Source organism: Squalius cephalus (assembly GCF_949319135.1).
Source record: "Squalius cephalus genome assembly, chromosome: 3".
Taxonomy (NCBI): Eukaryota; Metazoa; Chordata; class Actinopteri; order Cypriniformes; family Leuciscidae; genus Squalius; species Squalius cephalus.
Window position 1 is genome coordinate 4510920 of NC_137124.1, and position 16067 is coordinate 4526986.

The 16067-nt window shown below is 40.3% G+C and overlaps 2 protein-coding genes across 2 annotated transcripts in view; both read right to left on the reverse strand.

Annotated features, from left to right (window-relative positions):
* LOC307156255 (uncharacterized protein) overlaps positions 1-7259 on the reverse strand; it is a gene marked incomplete at its 3' end in the record, with an annotated part of 46397 nt that extends 39138 nt beyond the window's left edge. The window contains exon 1 of the mRNA XM_079867551.1: positions 7136-7259. Within this exon, the coding sequence (XP_079723677.1) occupies positions 7136-7163 (28 nt within the window). The 5' untranslated portion in view covers positions 7164-7259. The remainder of the gene's footprint in view (positions 1-7135) is intronic.
* Positions 1-16067, reverse strand: part of LOC307156318 (serine/threonine-protein kinase Nek4-like) — a gene marked incomplete at its 3' end in the record, with an annotated part of 945281 nt that overhangs the window by 311693 nt on the left and 617521 nt on the right. The gene's annotated exons all lie outside the window — the stretch shown is intronic.

Here is a 16067-nt window from a genome sequence, read left to right on the forward strand (position 1 = left end):
GTCAGAGGGTGGAAGAAGAAAGCGAAGTTGGTGAGGTTTCGGAGTTGAGTGTGGAAAATGAAGAACCAGGATGTAGTAGAGTGAAGAGTAGCGAGAAACGAATTCAAAATGATGATGAGATAATGGATATTGAGCTTGATGAGATCGTGGGTGAATTACTCAAAGAGGATGAAGCAGTATTTAAAGTGCCATCAGTGAAAAGGAAGTCTAATCGTGGGGAGATTGTAACTCCATTAAAGAAAAAAGCACAAGATGAGACCATTACTAAAAGTTCTAGGGTGGTGTTGAATGCAAGTGATTTGTCTGGTTCAGAAAGTGAGCAAGAATTGTCTCAAGTTCAGGTTGAGGAAGAGGTGAGACAAGACTATAGTGGTTACAGTTTGGAAAGAATGAAAATTTTTCTCCAGCGCACAAAGGGAATGAGGAATGTTGAGGTTATAGACTATTTTCCTGATCTTTCCTTATTTGTTGACTCAGTAAAAAGTTTAATGAAACAAAAAGGTGAAGGATGTCTGTCATATCCTGAGGTGTATCGTCTAAAAAAGATTGTACAAAAAGTTCGTCCTCAAGCATTGAATAATGATATGTCACAAGAATAACGGCGTGATATGGGCCTGGCTTTTTGTGTTTTTTTCATCCCTCATAATGAGCAATTTTAAAATATCTTCCCTGAACGTAAATTGGGCGAGGGATACAAACAAAAGAGCGCAGATTTATGAGTTAATGAAATTAAAAAATATAGATGTCATGTTTTTGCAAGAAACTCACAGTACAAAGGAAAATGAAGTCGAATGGATGAAAGAGTGGGAAGGAAACATTGTTTTGAGTTATAAGACTGCTCTCAGTGCTGGGGTGGCTGTTTTGTTTTCAAAAACTTGTCTACCACTATCGTATGATGTTACAGAAGTAATACAAGGTAGATTAATTAAGATAATAGCAAAGTTTGAAAATGTTAGTGTGGAATTCGTAAATGTTTATGCGCCTGTAAAGCCAATTGACCCTTCGCAGGGAGCTTGATTGACAGGTGATCTGACCAATCATACTTCGCCATCCGCCATTTTGTCCGACAAAGCAGTCAGGAGAGTTAGTAGATTAACATGGGAGGATTTGAACTTGAAAAACGGAGTGTACTGACGTCTTTCCGTGGTTAAAACAACATTCCTTCTTAAGTTTGTTCATGTTTATTTGAGGCTATAAATTAACTAGAAGGAAGAGATGATCGGTTCCTGAGCAGCTTTAACTGATGTTCTACAGCGATCTGTCACGTCACATTAAAGAGCCACAAAACGGTATTTATTGTTTAAATTTCTTTTAAAAAATGACCAAATTTGAAAGGTGAGACTTTGTTTAATATGTTTAATATCAAACGTAACCAAAAAGTAACCTGGTCTGTCCTGTCTGTCAGCGTGTTGTCAGTCTCCTCTATGCTCCGCGATGTATTTTTCACTGCATGAGAACATGGTGAAATGTGAGAACGGCATAGCTTGTCGGACATAGCGACAATAACTAAGGGGGGCGGGTCTTTGCGAACGGTCAATTGAAAGAATGTTATTTCTTGAAACTTTATGTGATAGTCTAAAACTATGTAATACAGACAGTTTTTTAGTACTGGGTGGAGATTTTAATTGCACAAGTAATGATTTAGACAGAAATCACATTGAGCCTCATATGGCTTCAAGAAGTAAATTAATAAATGTGATTAAAACTTGTCAACTCTGTGATGTGTGGAGAATTTTTCATGAAAGACAGTATACATGGGCTCATGTGAAAGAAAATTGCATTTCTTTAGCAAGATTGGATCTTTTTTATTGTTTTAAACATCAGAAACAATATTTTAAATCTTGTGATATTTGTCCTGTTGGTTTCTCTGACCACTTAATGGTAGTAGCATGTGTTTTTATTAAATCTGTTAAAGGGGGGGTGAAATGCTATTTCATGCATACTGAGTTTTTTACACTGTTAAAGAGTTGGATTCCCATGCTAAACATGGACAAAGTTTCAAAAATTAAATTGTACGTTTGAAGGAGTATTTCTGTTCCAAAAATGCTCCTTCTGGTTTGTCACAAGTTTCGGAAAGTTTTTTTCGAGTATGGGCATGTGTGACGTCAGATGTAACGGAATTTCCTTATACGGGTCCTAAGGGCACTTCTGCCGGAAGGACGCGGGCGCGCGCGCGCTCGTAGACCAGAGCAAGAGAGCGAAAGCAGTACGCCCATCAAAGCGCTATGCTCGGCTTTAGGGAAGTCAATGTCACCAAAGAAGTGTATTTTTGGCTGTTGCCATTGCTCTAAATACAAACCATTCACCAAACACACACACCCCTCTCCCCCAATCCCACCCTAAACCCAAATACCAACACCAAATTACCTAAAATCACCAAAAAGTGCAAAGATTTTACAAAAACAAAAAGACACAACAACAAAATATAATAGCCTAAGTAGCGAAAAATACATTTTGCTTATTTAAATGTAATATATTGATTAACTTTCAAAGTACAGCACTCTCCTCACAAACACATCAACCAGACTGAGGCAACAATGACCCGTTAAATACGATCTGGAGTTCGAGCCTTCTGACACCCATAACGTGACTGGAGAGAAAGTGAGGCTTCATTTGTCATCGATCACGTGACTCTAGTAAACCAATACACACCCCGATACGGGGCTTCACTAGAAATTGTTTCGCTTGTGTGATACGCGCATCGAAGCTTCAGTGTCATATGTAACATCACTAGTGTGTCGACCTTCATAAGTCAGGCAATGGCTACAAGAAAATAGCCACTCGCCTTAAAGGGACACTATGCAAGTCTGAGTGTTTTTTCTCTACGAGCTCCCCCTAGTGTCTGGTAGTATAATGCTTTCAAACACTCTGTCGTAAAAACGAACTGTTGTCCCTCCCCCCTCGCCACGAGCAACCCAGCTGATCAGCTGTCAACCCAGCTGAGCAGAGGAACCGGCTATTTCAAAACCAGTTATGTCTACCGAGGCAAGTAAAGCAATACTTTCTTTCCAACTGATGGCGATTTTTTTATTTATTGTGTTGTCATGCATACTAGTATTTTTACCGGGAACGAACGATATGAACGAGGCAAACTACTGCTTTCGTGTTTGTTTGTTTGTTTGTTTTTGGGAGAATGGGCATGAGCATAAAAAAAAATATATATATCGGAGGCTAATATTTGTCTAAAGTTATATTAGCAAGGTCTATAAGTTCATCTGGTAGAATGATGGTTTACCTTTGCTTGTCTAAGAAAACATCAGAACGTTTTTTCTAGCTCGATCATGATATGTGCAACATTTTGCGCGTCTGATATTGCCTACCATCAGACGCGTTGACTTAGTGACATAAAATAAAAGTGTAAGTTACACAAATAAAACCGACAGAGGAACGGCCAAACAACTACAGAAATCAAACGTGTTTGCTATGACAATGCCTAACATCAAAGTTATAGTATCTAGCGTACTAGTAAGCCCCTAACAGACAGCGATCATAATAAAAACCTTTACAGACAATAGCAAACATCCTGAGGTCGCAATTACTTGAAATTTAAATATTAAACACAGTTTATTCCAAAGATACTTCACTTACAAGTGTAACAGCAGGATCAGCATCCGTTTTGCAGGCTTTTGTTTCTCTCAGTTCTCACCATTCTTAAAAAGCCGGTCCGATATATTTACTCGAGTCTGACTTCTTGCTCGGTCAGTCTCCTGTTTCCTCTTTCGTTGGTCCTCCGACAAAGATTTCCTAGCTTTCTGCTTCTTTTTTACAGGTTCAGCCTCAGCCATAACTCAATCTATCGTTGCCCTTTGCTTATAGCTAGCCCGCCGGTGCTTGAATAGGGGCGTGTACGTGTGCAGTGCCGTCAAGCAATTCGTTACATCGCGAGACCTGATATCACGCGATACTTCCTGGAACACGACCCGCGTCCCAAAGTTGCAAGTGAGTTTTTTCCGCTCTCGGGCACCAGGGGGGTGCGAAACCACCACCATTCAACCCGAAATAAGTAATATAACCATTCCACTGACTCCGAAGCTGTTCAGTTAAGGTTAAAAAGTTACCTAGAGCACCTTTAACTTGCCCGTATCTACAGTCAGAGGAATCATTAAGAAGTTTAAAACAACTGGAACAGTGACAAATAAGGCTGGAAGAGGTCCCAAGTTTATCTTGCCACAATGCACAGTGAGGAGGATGGTAAGAGATGTAAAAAAAAGTCCTAAGCTCACTGTCACAGAATTGCATCAAAGAGTGGCATCTTGGGGTCACAAAGTCTCCAAAACAACCATCAGACGCTCTCTGCAAGCTGTTTGGGAGGCATGCAAGGAAAAAGCCTTTTCTCACTAACACTCGTAAACATCTGGAGTTTGCTAAGCGGCACTGGGACTTCAACTGGGATTGTGTGCTTTGGTCAGATGAGACTAAGATTGAGCTTTTTGGCAACAAACACTCTAAGTGGGTCTGGCGTAAAACAAAACATGAGTATGCCGAAAAGCACCTCATGCCCACCGTGAAGTATGGTGGAGGATCTGTGATGCTGTGGGCCTGTTTCTCTTCCAAAGGCCCTGGGAACCTTTTTAGGGTGCATGGCATTATGAACGCTTTGAACTACCAGGACATTTTAAATAAAAACCTGATGGCCTCTGCCAGAAAGCTGAAGATGGGTCGTCATTGGGTCTTTCAGCAGGATAACCAAAAAAAGTTGAACCAAAATTGTGGCAAAATCTACACAAAAATGGTTCAGCAGTCACAAACTCAAGGTCCTCCTATGGCCATCTCAGTCCCCAGACCTCAACCCAATTGAAAACCTGTGGGGCGAGCTAAAGAGGAGAGTGCATAAGAGAGGACCCAGGACACTGGATGATCTAGAAAGATTGTGCAAAGAAGAATGAATACCTCTCTCTATGTTCTCCAATCTTGTGAAATGTTATAGGAGGAGATTTAGTGCTGTCTTGTTGGCAAAAGCGGGTTGTACAAAGTATTAACATCAGGGGTGCCAATAATTGTGGGACACATGATTTCAAGGTGTTTTTTTTTTTTTTAAATGTGTTTTTGTTTTGTTTTTTACCACCAAAGTAATGTACATAAATAAAAGGTTGGATTTTTTGCATTTGGATTCTATGTTGTTTAAAAAAAAGGAGAATTTTTAGAAGTCCACGACCACATCTTAAACGGGTGCCAATAATTGTGGAGGGCACTGTATATGAAATTTTGATATTTTTGACCTAATAACTATTTATTACAGCATAAATTGTTATATGTTATAACGTTATATGTTTTTATGTCTGCAACCTTGTTAATTGTGCTGCTGCCTGTCTTGGCCAGGACACTCTTGGAAAAGAGATTTTTAATCTCAATGAGTTTTTTTCTGGTTAAATAAAGGTTATATAACCTGAGTCAGTGAAGAGGATGGCAATCAAACCGGTAAACTGAAATTAAATCAGTAGTAGCATTATTTAGCTCGCACTACCCAGATAGCATGTAACCATTGAAACAATGTTGAGTCAGTGTTGATGCGTCAACGCTGATTACATTGAAATGACATTAGAAAGTAATGTTGTTTTACCATCACTCTTGCACCCTCAGTTAATATTGAAATAATGTTCAGATTTCAACCACAAATCAATAGTGTTAATATTGCTTCAACATTAAAAAGTGATGTTGTTTCAACATTAACAGAACTTTATTCAGGAAATTCGTAATAAACTTTACTAAAGCAATGTGCATTTTTTAAGTATGTAGATGCACCATTGTTTGAAACTGTGCTTGAGAAGTCATGCAAGTATGTCAGGTGCTTCAACAAACAAGACTTCTGTATAGGATGCACCTATGTTTTCTCTCTAATGAGGAAGCGTTACACTACTGAGAAGTGCGCATGCAAAACCAAAATGGGCGTTTACCAATCAGTGGCCAATTTCAAACTACAATAAATGTTTTTCAACTATTTTTCAACAGACTTGCTAAACCACCCCACCCCTAAACCAAGCCCCCAGTGGATTAGAGCAAATCAGGTAAAGCGGTTGAAAATGCCCATTGTGGTTTGAAAACGCCCCGGCCCACTGATAGAGAAACACCCACTAGTGTTCTGCAGAGATACATGCCTGAATGATATTGTGCTCATCAACTACAAATCACTGTTAGTTCAATGTCACTGTCTCCACCCATGTGTGCTGTTCCCTTTCATCAACATTTCAATGCTGATCCAACACACTTTAAACATTGAAATTTTGATGTCAACCAAAATGATGGTTTGGATCAAAACTCAATATTGAATCAATGTTACCATGCTGTCTGGGTAGTAAACTAGTTACTCATTTTAACAATGATGGTAGTTAATATTAATTCCCAACACTGCTGAGTGTTGAGAAATTAGTTCTTAACTCAACAATAAAAATCTGCAAAATATGAATAAATAAATATGTTTAAAAGGACAACAAAAGTCTGAGACACTTTCTGATTGTCCAGCATTGGTGGAACATGTTCATATGTCGACGTAATGAACTTATTCTGGAAACCTGTGGTTATTCTGACACACGTGTGAACTGACTTCACACAACAACTAAATATGAAGTTCAGGCGAACTGGTTAAAAATAACTGAAACATGTCTCAGAAAAGAGAAGTTAGCTCTGAGAAAAGCTGCATGAAAGTGAAATGTAAGTGTCCAGATACTTTTTGCAGTTATTTCTCAATAAGAGAGTCAGAGAGAAAGAGAAGTGATAGAGAAGATGAGTGTGTGTTCGGTCACTGTTCTCAAACTCTCTGAGTCTCTGATGGAGAGATTATTTAAAGATACAGCATCATTCAACACTAACTCACATCAACACAAATACATCTGATTTATCTCAACTACTTGAAATATGAAGAACGATATTACAACCAAACTAAGCAAAAATACAAGCACACATTGCCTCCATCTTTCACACTCATTATCACACAGATGAATGCATCATAAACCTCTTTATCTGATCAACACGTAACATCATCACATAAGATCTGATCAATAAATAATACAATAAGCAGTGAGGCTGTGGATTCATAGACTCTCCTACACAACACTCATTATTATATCCCATCTTCAGCTGAATACAAGCATTAGGAACAGAAAACAGAAGATAGTAAAGAATATGATCAAATACTCACAGATGAGAGGCAGTGCACAGGAGCCCATACTGTCACATTAATAGACTGTGTTAACAGCGCTGAGTGTTAAAACACACACTTCCTGTGTTTAAAAGAAGAGATGAGGGAGGAGGAGATAAACTCTACACAGATAAAGAAAAGAGAGATCCAGTCTAAGATATTTAGCTACTAATTTATTCAAGTTGTCACAGCTCTGTTCATCTACTTGAAAATCATATTTTCCAGATCAGTTCTGATGGAGATTGTTCTCACTGTTATTGTGTTCATTCACAGTCACACATAGAAGACAGACAGTGATTAAAGACAAATCACCACGTGACATCTAATGTGTGTCTAATGTAACTCTACAACATATCAGTGAATGAAATATACAACCTGTTTTATCACACAGTGTCGTTCCATAAAAACTAAAATGCTGCTGGTCAAAGTTGTTCCCTTTCGAGAACGGTCACTTCGTATTGCGCCAAGGGGGCGTGACCTTAGCCTATATCAGTCCCTGAAAACCCCATTTTAGCAGATTCATCTCCTTCAGCAACACACTGCACTTCTCTGAGTCCTCTGCAGATCCTTCGCCATCGAATCAAGCATCACACTGGGATTTTTTTTTTTTTTTACTGTGGATCTGAAAGACGCTTACTTTCACATTCAGATAGCCCCTCGTCACAGGCCATTCTTGAGGTTCACCTTCGAGGGGCAGGCTTATCAGTACACAGTTCTGCCGTTCGCCCTGTCTCTAGCACCCCGTACGTTTACAAAGTGCATGGATGCGGCACTTTCTCCACTGAGGCATCGGGGAGTGCGTGTGCTGAATTATCCTGACGATTGGCTGATTCTGGCACAGTCGAGAGCCGAACTATTACGACACAGAGCTTTGATTCTCAGCCATCTGCAATGCCTGGGTCTCAAAATCAATTTATCCAAGAGCAAACTGAGTCCCAGCCAGAGTGTGATCTTTCTGGGCACAGTTATCGACTTATGAATATGAAAGCGTGGCTCACACCAGAGCGCGTGCTCTCTTTTCAACAGCTGGCAGGCGAGTGCTCACGCCTGAAAAAGTTTCAGAAACTTCTCAGTCTCATGGCAGCCGCTTCGTCAGCACTCCGTATGGGATTACCCACTGCAACACTGGCTCACCTGCGAGTCATGGTGAATCACGGTTGTTTGCGGACCCTGATTCCCTGGCAGGCTCAAGACTGGCACCTCGAGGGCGTGACCGTGGGGTGATCTCCACATGGAAAGTGGTTTTCACAGACGCCTCTAACCGAGGTTGGGATATTCAGAAATACATTTATGATAGAAAACAATTTGTTTCCGCCATTGCTTCCCACTCGTAATTATGACTTTGTGGTGCAGTTCATGTGTGTTCAACTCGTAATTACCATCTTTCTGACAGGACTTGAACACACCAGTCAATGTTTTTACTGATACTTACAGGACACAAGAATATTTTATGGGCGGAATGAACATGATCGGGTCATTCCCTCTGACAGTGAGCTTGAGGAGAGTCAGGAAGAGAGGATCCCTGAATCAGGCTTGAGAGACAGTTAGGGGTCAGGGGTCAGTTAGGGGTCAGTCAGTAAAGTAATGTGTGTATGCATGTGTATGTGTATTTGTAAGGATAGTAGTGGGAAGGGCAGTTTAGAAGAAATCTTTCATCACTTCTCAACAACCCTTTCTCTCTGCCATCCTTTAAGAGAAGAAATTAACATGGTTCTGGATTTCTAAAAAAGGGAAGTCAATAAACATTACACAGACATTATGTGAATCTTTGATCTTGTGATGATATTTTGAGGTTTATGAAACTAAAGATGCAGATCATGCATAAATGTTTCCTCTACTCTGGTTAAAACCACAGAGCCGAAACAGAGCAGAAGTCAAACCACAACTATGAGCTCAACTCTATTATTAGGCCTGAAGAAATAGGTTGGCTGTGAAAGCACAATCATATTTAGAGGAGCTGTATGTAAGATTGTGGCCAAAACTGGTACTGCAATCACTGTATCCCCTCCCCCTCCCCCCTGACTCGAGGTTGCCAGATATGCTGCAGGATCCAGCAGGAACGTAGGCTGCTACAAGGAGCTGCAGCTGTGGTAACTAGAGCAGAGCTGGCAACCCGGATGCTGAAACACTACTGACTTTGTGATTGGTAGATAGGTGGAGGGAGGCGCTTCAGGCCAAAACACAACATGACAATATCAACATCAGTTGAGGGCTGCAACTTCACTTTTTAAATGACAGTATCCTGGCCGGACTACTGTTGTCAGTGATATAAGTATTTGAAATGAACATGATTTCTTAATGTCTAGTGACATATCAGGGCCATTTTATGATTAATTGAAATACATTTCTTACATACAGCTCCTTTAAGTGTCCGGAAAGAGACTTGGTCAGTAGATATTTGGGAATAACATGTTTATTTGTCACCACATATCTCAGAAATTGGCAGTTTCCCTTATGGGGGTATAGCCTATATATGTGTTTTTTCCATAAAAATAAAAAAGAATAGTAATAATAATAATAATAAAAAAAGAAGAAAAAAAAAGAAAATGTACATAATGTAGCAGCTCTTGACTCCTTAATAATGCCAGAAAGTCTCTAACGGGTGCAAACATGTTTTATTCTCCTAGAATCAGCATGAGCACCGTGAAAACTAGAAGTAAACACACAAATAGCTTGTTAAAGGCACACTGTGTATCTTTTCAACGTTCATAATATATTTCCAAGACCCTTTTGATGGTACATCGACTTACAATAGGTTGAATGACACATCTGCCATAGCCTGACGGGGTCTGTATCGCTTTTACTGGCACTATGTAACTTCAGGGTTCGGGTAGTAACCCGAGCACAAAAAGAACTACAAAATTCGACTGCTTTACGGCATACGTCACTTCCCCTACCGCTTCCTCAAATTCTGACGTGAGAGACAAACCAGCGTTTGCTTTTGTGCGTATGTTTTGTCATGGCCGAAGCAGCAGCGAAGCCCAAGAAGCCAAAGGTTTTGTCGGAGGAGTCTCGGGAGAGGAAAAGGGAGAGTGATAAACTGAAAGGCCGGACGAGGATCAATATTGGTCTAGCATTTGCTCGTCCTCTCCCTGTTTCGGGAGGGGACTCTGAAGATTTTTCTATTGGCGATCAAAAAACGATGACTGAAAATAAAACATAAACATCGGCATAAAAGTGAATATATAATGTAATATTTACTGCGAAGTCGGGAAATTGTGTAACAAAACTGATATAAGTCACAACATACTGCCGTTATCAGTCGACTTCAGTTTGTTTGTCCTTTTACACACATATATTTGTGTATTATTAGTGGCTTATACGATTTTAGATACAAATGTGTATGATCTCACATATTTATCAGGACATAAATAAGCCTAGAGGTTGTAAATAGTGTAAACGATCACAATTTGCAAACTATTATGATAAATTGCAATAATCATGTCTAATAACATCATAACGGCCAATGTTATGAAATAATGCGACATACTTTTAACTTTATTGATGGCATCTGGCATTTTGTAATGTTTGCATTACAATCAAAAAACACAAATGAAATTATACAGTAGGCCTAGACTATAGGCTATTTACTTGTGCTTTACCTGCAATCATGTAAAAACGTTATAAGCCAGCAAATGCGGTAGGCTACTTTATTATTATAACACTTGACATAAACTTATTATTATCCTATTAAATTCATCATTAGTTCGGTAGACTATGCAGTATGCCGTAGCCTAATATTTGTATGAAATCGTGAAACATTACCTGGTCAATATCTTCGGAGTCCAGCTGTGCCTCTTCCATGTCCGACGCTTCTATTCTAACGAACAGGTACCGGTACAGGGTGGGGGTGGGGGTGGGTATTTACGACAGTGCAAGTATTACACAGCGACTCTAGGGGTCGCTGTTTGACAAAAACAAAATTCTTCCACAGTGTGCCTTTAAAGGGTCATTTCACCCGTGGAGACATGAATGTGTATTGAAAGTGGGTCATTTATGTAGAAGAAATGTGAAATTATTTTTGAATTTGGAGCTTTCTAGACTGAGAAAAGCCAGAAAATGTATTTTTGGCTTATGTGGATGAAAGACAACAACTCCCAGAATGCACTTGCTTCGCTGCCCTACAAGGCCACTCCCAAGCCACGGCTACCGGTAAGACAGCGCAGTTGAAAACATCAAGGCAAGGCTAGGCTACGAGTGAGTCTCCGTGACGAGTTTGCCCAAAATGTCCGGGATTCGGCTTTTGCGTTCTACAGTCGCCATTCATCATGTTTACTGTGGCGAGCAGGACGAGGCTGAGGGGCGCGGGAGAACGGCGCGAGGCCGGTGGCATGATTACTGACGACCGACACCTGTGAGGCACTGTTCTCGTATCTCGCACGGAGGAGCAGGTATTTTCTTAGCAATGGTAAAACACACATCAACCGATCACGCCACCGGCCTCGCGTCTTTCAACCGATCACGCCACCGGCCTCGCGTCTTTCAACCGATCACGCCACCGGCCTCGCGTCTTTCAACCGATCACGCCACCGGCCTCGCGTCTTTCTCCCGCGGCGCTAGCCTCGTCCTGCTCCCTGTATTACTGTGATTACTGATGAGCGCGCCTGTGAGATGCACCGGTCTCATGGGCTATCTCTCACGGAGGTGCGGGTATTTTCTTAGCAATGTTAAAACGCAAATCAACCGATCACTTGTTTAGCATTCATGTAAACATTACATTCAGATTCACCAATCGGGGTGAATTCAGTTAGATTGAAACAAAAGGTGAGTATGTAAACAATGGATGGCGACCGCAGAAAGCAAAAGCTGAATTTTTGTTGATCTCGACGGCCGGACATGTCCGGGAAATAGAGTATGGTAACCTGAGTATGGTACTACTCAGCTTTCTTCGTCCCTGTTTTCTGCAGGTTTCTGCCGTTGAAATCAAACGCACTCGCACTGATCTGTGATAGGTCTGTTAGCGCATTAGGTCCAACCCCCTATGGGCGGGTTTGAAAGGGTGGATCTAGTGCTTGTAGTCTTAACAGAAATCCCCCCCTCTTACACTTCCTCCTACAATGACGCAAAATGACATTGTAGGAGGAAGTGTAAAGAAGTAAATACAGATTTCTCTCGTCTCGGGGGAAAATGAAAAAATGTTGCATGACCATTCAATAGTATGACTGGGTTTCTAACAATGCAAAGCTTAATGCAAATGGGTGAAGTGTCCCTTTAATGAACCTTTGGCATGACACAAATTTACAAATAAATCCTCACCTCTTTCACAGTGCATCATCATGCATTTGTGGACATGTGCAATGCACATTAAAAATAACAACACATACAACAATAATTTTCTCACTTAACACACGCAGCTTTCCTGGTACAAGATACACAACAATATAGACAGTCAATATAGACATTTTACATCCTTAAAGCCTTTCCGTCTCTTATACATGGAGCCAAATAATACACACCTCGCTCCGCTCACCAAGGGTGCAAACTTTAGACTTGCTGCTTTCCTGAATTAGCCACTAGCTTGAAGGTCTCTGAAATATGTCCATGAAGAGTGTGCTTAACAGAGAGGAAATATCTATAAAAGACTTGTGGAACTACCAGTCCGTTTGCACTGTCTTTCCTATTCTTCATCTGAGCAGACTTCAAACTCTCTACAATATGTACATAAACACCGCAGACTCTCACAAACACCTAAACACTCACCAGACATGAGACCATACTTAAATGTGCTCATGCATAAAGCAATGGGAGCACACACAATACAGGCCTACGTTTTGTTTCACATTATTAATAACAGACTCACGTGTGCCTAATGTAATCGTCTTTACCTTGATTACAGTTGTCATCCATCAGAACTTTACTTTACTGGTGAGAGACTGGTTTGCTTTGGTCAGCGTCTACAGCTCTTGATATAATCTCTGTGATGATGCAGTTCATGGGCCACAGAAATCTCCTCTTGGCAAACAAAATGCATACAATTGTAATATCCCCCTCAACAACTGTCCTCTTTGATACAGTAATTTACCTAAAATACATCAGACTGATTATTGAAAGCAACAGGACCAAAATAATAACAAGAAGACTAATGAATAATAAGAAGATTATAATTTTACACACCAGATACATATTTGAATACATTTCTTATTTTGGTTTTATATAAGTAAAAAATAAAAAATAAAAAAAATATATAATAATAATAACAAAAAGCCCGGTACACACACACAAAAAAAAAAAAAAAAAAAAAGAAGAAGAAAAAAAGCAAATCAATAAAATTCACACTTGACTTTCAGCAGGTCAAAAAATACAGTTTGCTTAAAATGTGACTCTTAAGTTTGCTTAAAATCTTAAAATGAGATTGATTGTGCTAACATTAATCATTGTAGAACAATGTCATTCAGTTCAATAAGAGTCTGGTCACTATAAAGGCTGATGTTCTTGTGCAGCTCTCTCAGACATGTATATTATTTCAGGATAACATGATTCTAATTGCATTCAGGATTTTCTGTAACTGGATCATTTTGTCCCTCAAGTCACTGAACTCGTTGGTAGATTCGCCCTGCGCAACAATTCCTTTAATTTCTCCAGTCAAATTCACAGTGGCAGAGATCTTCGCAGCCAATCCACCAACGTCATATATCCGTATGAAATGTGATAATTCATAGGCGGAGGCAAAATATTTACCTAAATAACTGACCTTGTGATTTGGGTTATTAATGTCTCTCAGTATTTCCATAATAAGTCGATCATTGCCTTTCATCTCGCCAGACATATAGAAGAGTTTATTCTGAAAGTCCTTCAGTTCAGCTTCAAAGTCTTCTCTAAATGTTGCCTCCATGCTTGATTTCTTTGATTTCCAGACTGCACCTCCAGCTACACCACCTCCGGCCACTGCTGCTCCTGCTGCGCCGAGAGCGGCAGAAGCCCCAAAAGTAAACGGAGATAAAGCGAGTCCCACACCCATCATGACTCCTCCAACTATTCCTGAGTTTTTCCCATGCTTAGAGCCGGTCTCTGCACGTTTGTAATTTTCTTCATATGTTGTCAGGATATCACACAGTCTGTCTATGCTCTGCTGGATTTCAGGGCAATCATTCTTAACGAGTTCAATCAAATCCTTTTCGAGACATTTAAAAGAATTTCTAGAGAGAAAAAAAATATTTTATTAGAATTTACAGTATTTTTATACAGTATTATTATCTAGAATTTGTTTATTAATGGTAGCTGAGAAACCAAGATTCTTTAAATGTTATTAATTTATGCTACATAAATGTGTACTCAACTTCAAATCTTATTTTTATTAATACTGCTTCATAATACAATAATATATTTTTTAAAACACTCAATTATTCTCTGAATCAAGTGAGTAATGCACAAGAACATTCTCTTACGCCAATCTGGGAAGATCATCGTCATCCATGTTGCACCGGCGGGGGTTATTGGGTAATGCCATTGTTGCTACGATTAATAAAACACAAGTTCAAACATATTTGTTAGATCAGATTATCCCATATTATAAGTACCCAGTAGACATTTGTATATGGGGCCCATGTGGGTTTGAAATGGGCTGAAAAATGGGCTCTGTGTGGGATTGTCCAAGGGTTCCATAATGGCCCCATGTGAATTGCCCAGATGGATTTCATGTAGGATTGCACTTGGTACTAGGTGGGACCCAAGTGGGCAAAATGCACAAGACCCACCTCGGTCCCAGCTTAACCCCGCCGACATTTGTATGTGGGGCCCATGTGGGTTCGAAATGGGCTGAAAAATGGGCTCTGTATGGGATTGTCCACGGGTTCCATAATGGCCCCATGTGAATTGCCCAGATGGATTTCATGTAGGATTGCACTTGGTACTAGGTGGGACCCAAGTGGGCAAAATGCACAAGACCCACCTCGGTCCCAGCTTTAACCCAGTAGACATTTGTATATGGGGCCCATGTGGGTTTGAAATGGGCTAAAAAATGGGCTCTGTATGGGATTGTCCACGGGTTCCATAATGGCCCCATGTTAATTGCCCAGATGGATTTCATGTAGGATTGCACTTGGTACTAGGTGGGACCCAAGTGGGCAAAATGCACAAGACCCAACTCGGTCCCAGCTTAACCCCGCCGACATTTGTATATGGGGCCCATATGGGTTCGAAATAGGCTGAAAAATGGGCTCTGTATGGGATTGTCCGCGGGTTCCATAATGGCCCCATACCAACTGCCCACATGGATTTCATATAGGATGGCACTTACAAAAAGGTGGGCCCCAACTGGGCTACATGCACAAGACCCTTCTTGGTCCCAGCTTTAGTTTTTTTGTGGGTACTACAAGGTTACTACATGGGCCGAAATACAGGCTGTAAGTGGGTTTGTCTATGGGTTCCATGTTGGCCCCAGCAACTTACTCATTTAGGTTTTATGCAGGATTTCACAGGGCTTTAGGTGGGGCCCAACTAGGAATCATATGCATGTGGCCCAACTAGGGATCATCTGGGTTCCATCTAAATGAGTAGCAACACCACACAAACAAGTTTTAAAGCATTAGAGCACACAGTGAGATTGAAATCTTTTCAAATTAAAATTTTATTGAAATTACCCATCATATTATGCTATATTCTGAAATTCCAGAGACAATATTTAAAGAAGCAGATTTATGTCAGATTAAAGAGTATCTCTTTAAAGTTATATACCTAATTGTTAAAATACATACTTTTAACCTGTATTTGACCCAGTCTATACTGAACGCTTTGACCATTTGAACAGGAAATAAATTGGGGAGTTAGAAGAAGCAGCAACTACACATGTATCAGTACAGCTTACACTGCAGACAGTCATTTGTGCATTCTGGACACTGTCCTCCATCTCTTGTCTCAGACTTTTTTTAAAGTTCCCTCTCAGTTTCTTGCCAGTTGATCTGAGCAGTCTTCTTAAGAGCCTCTGCAAAACAAA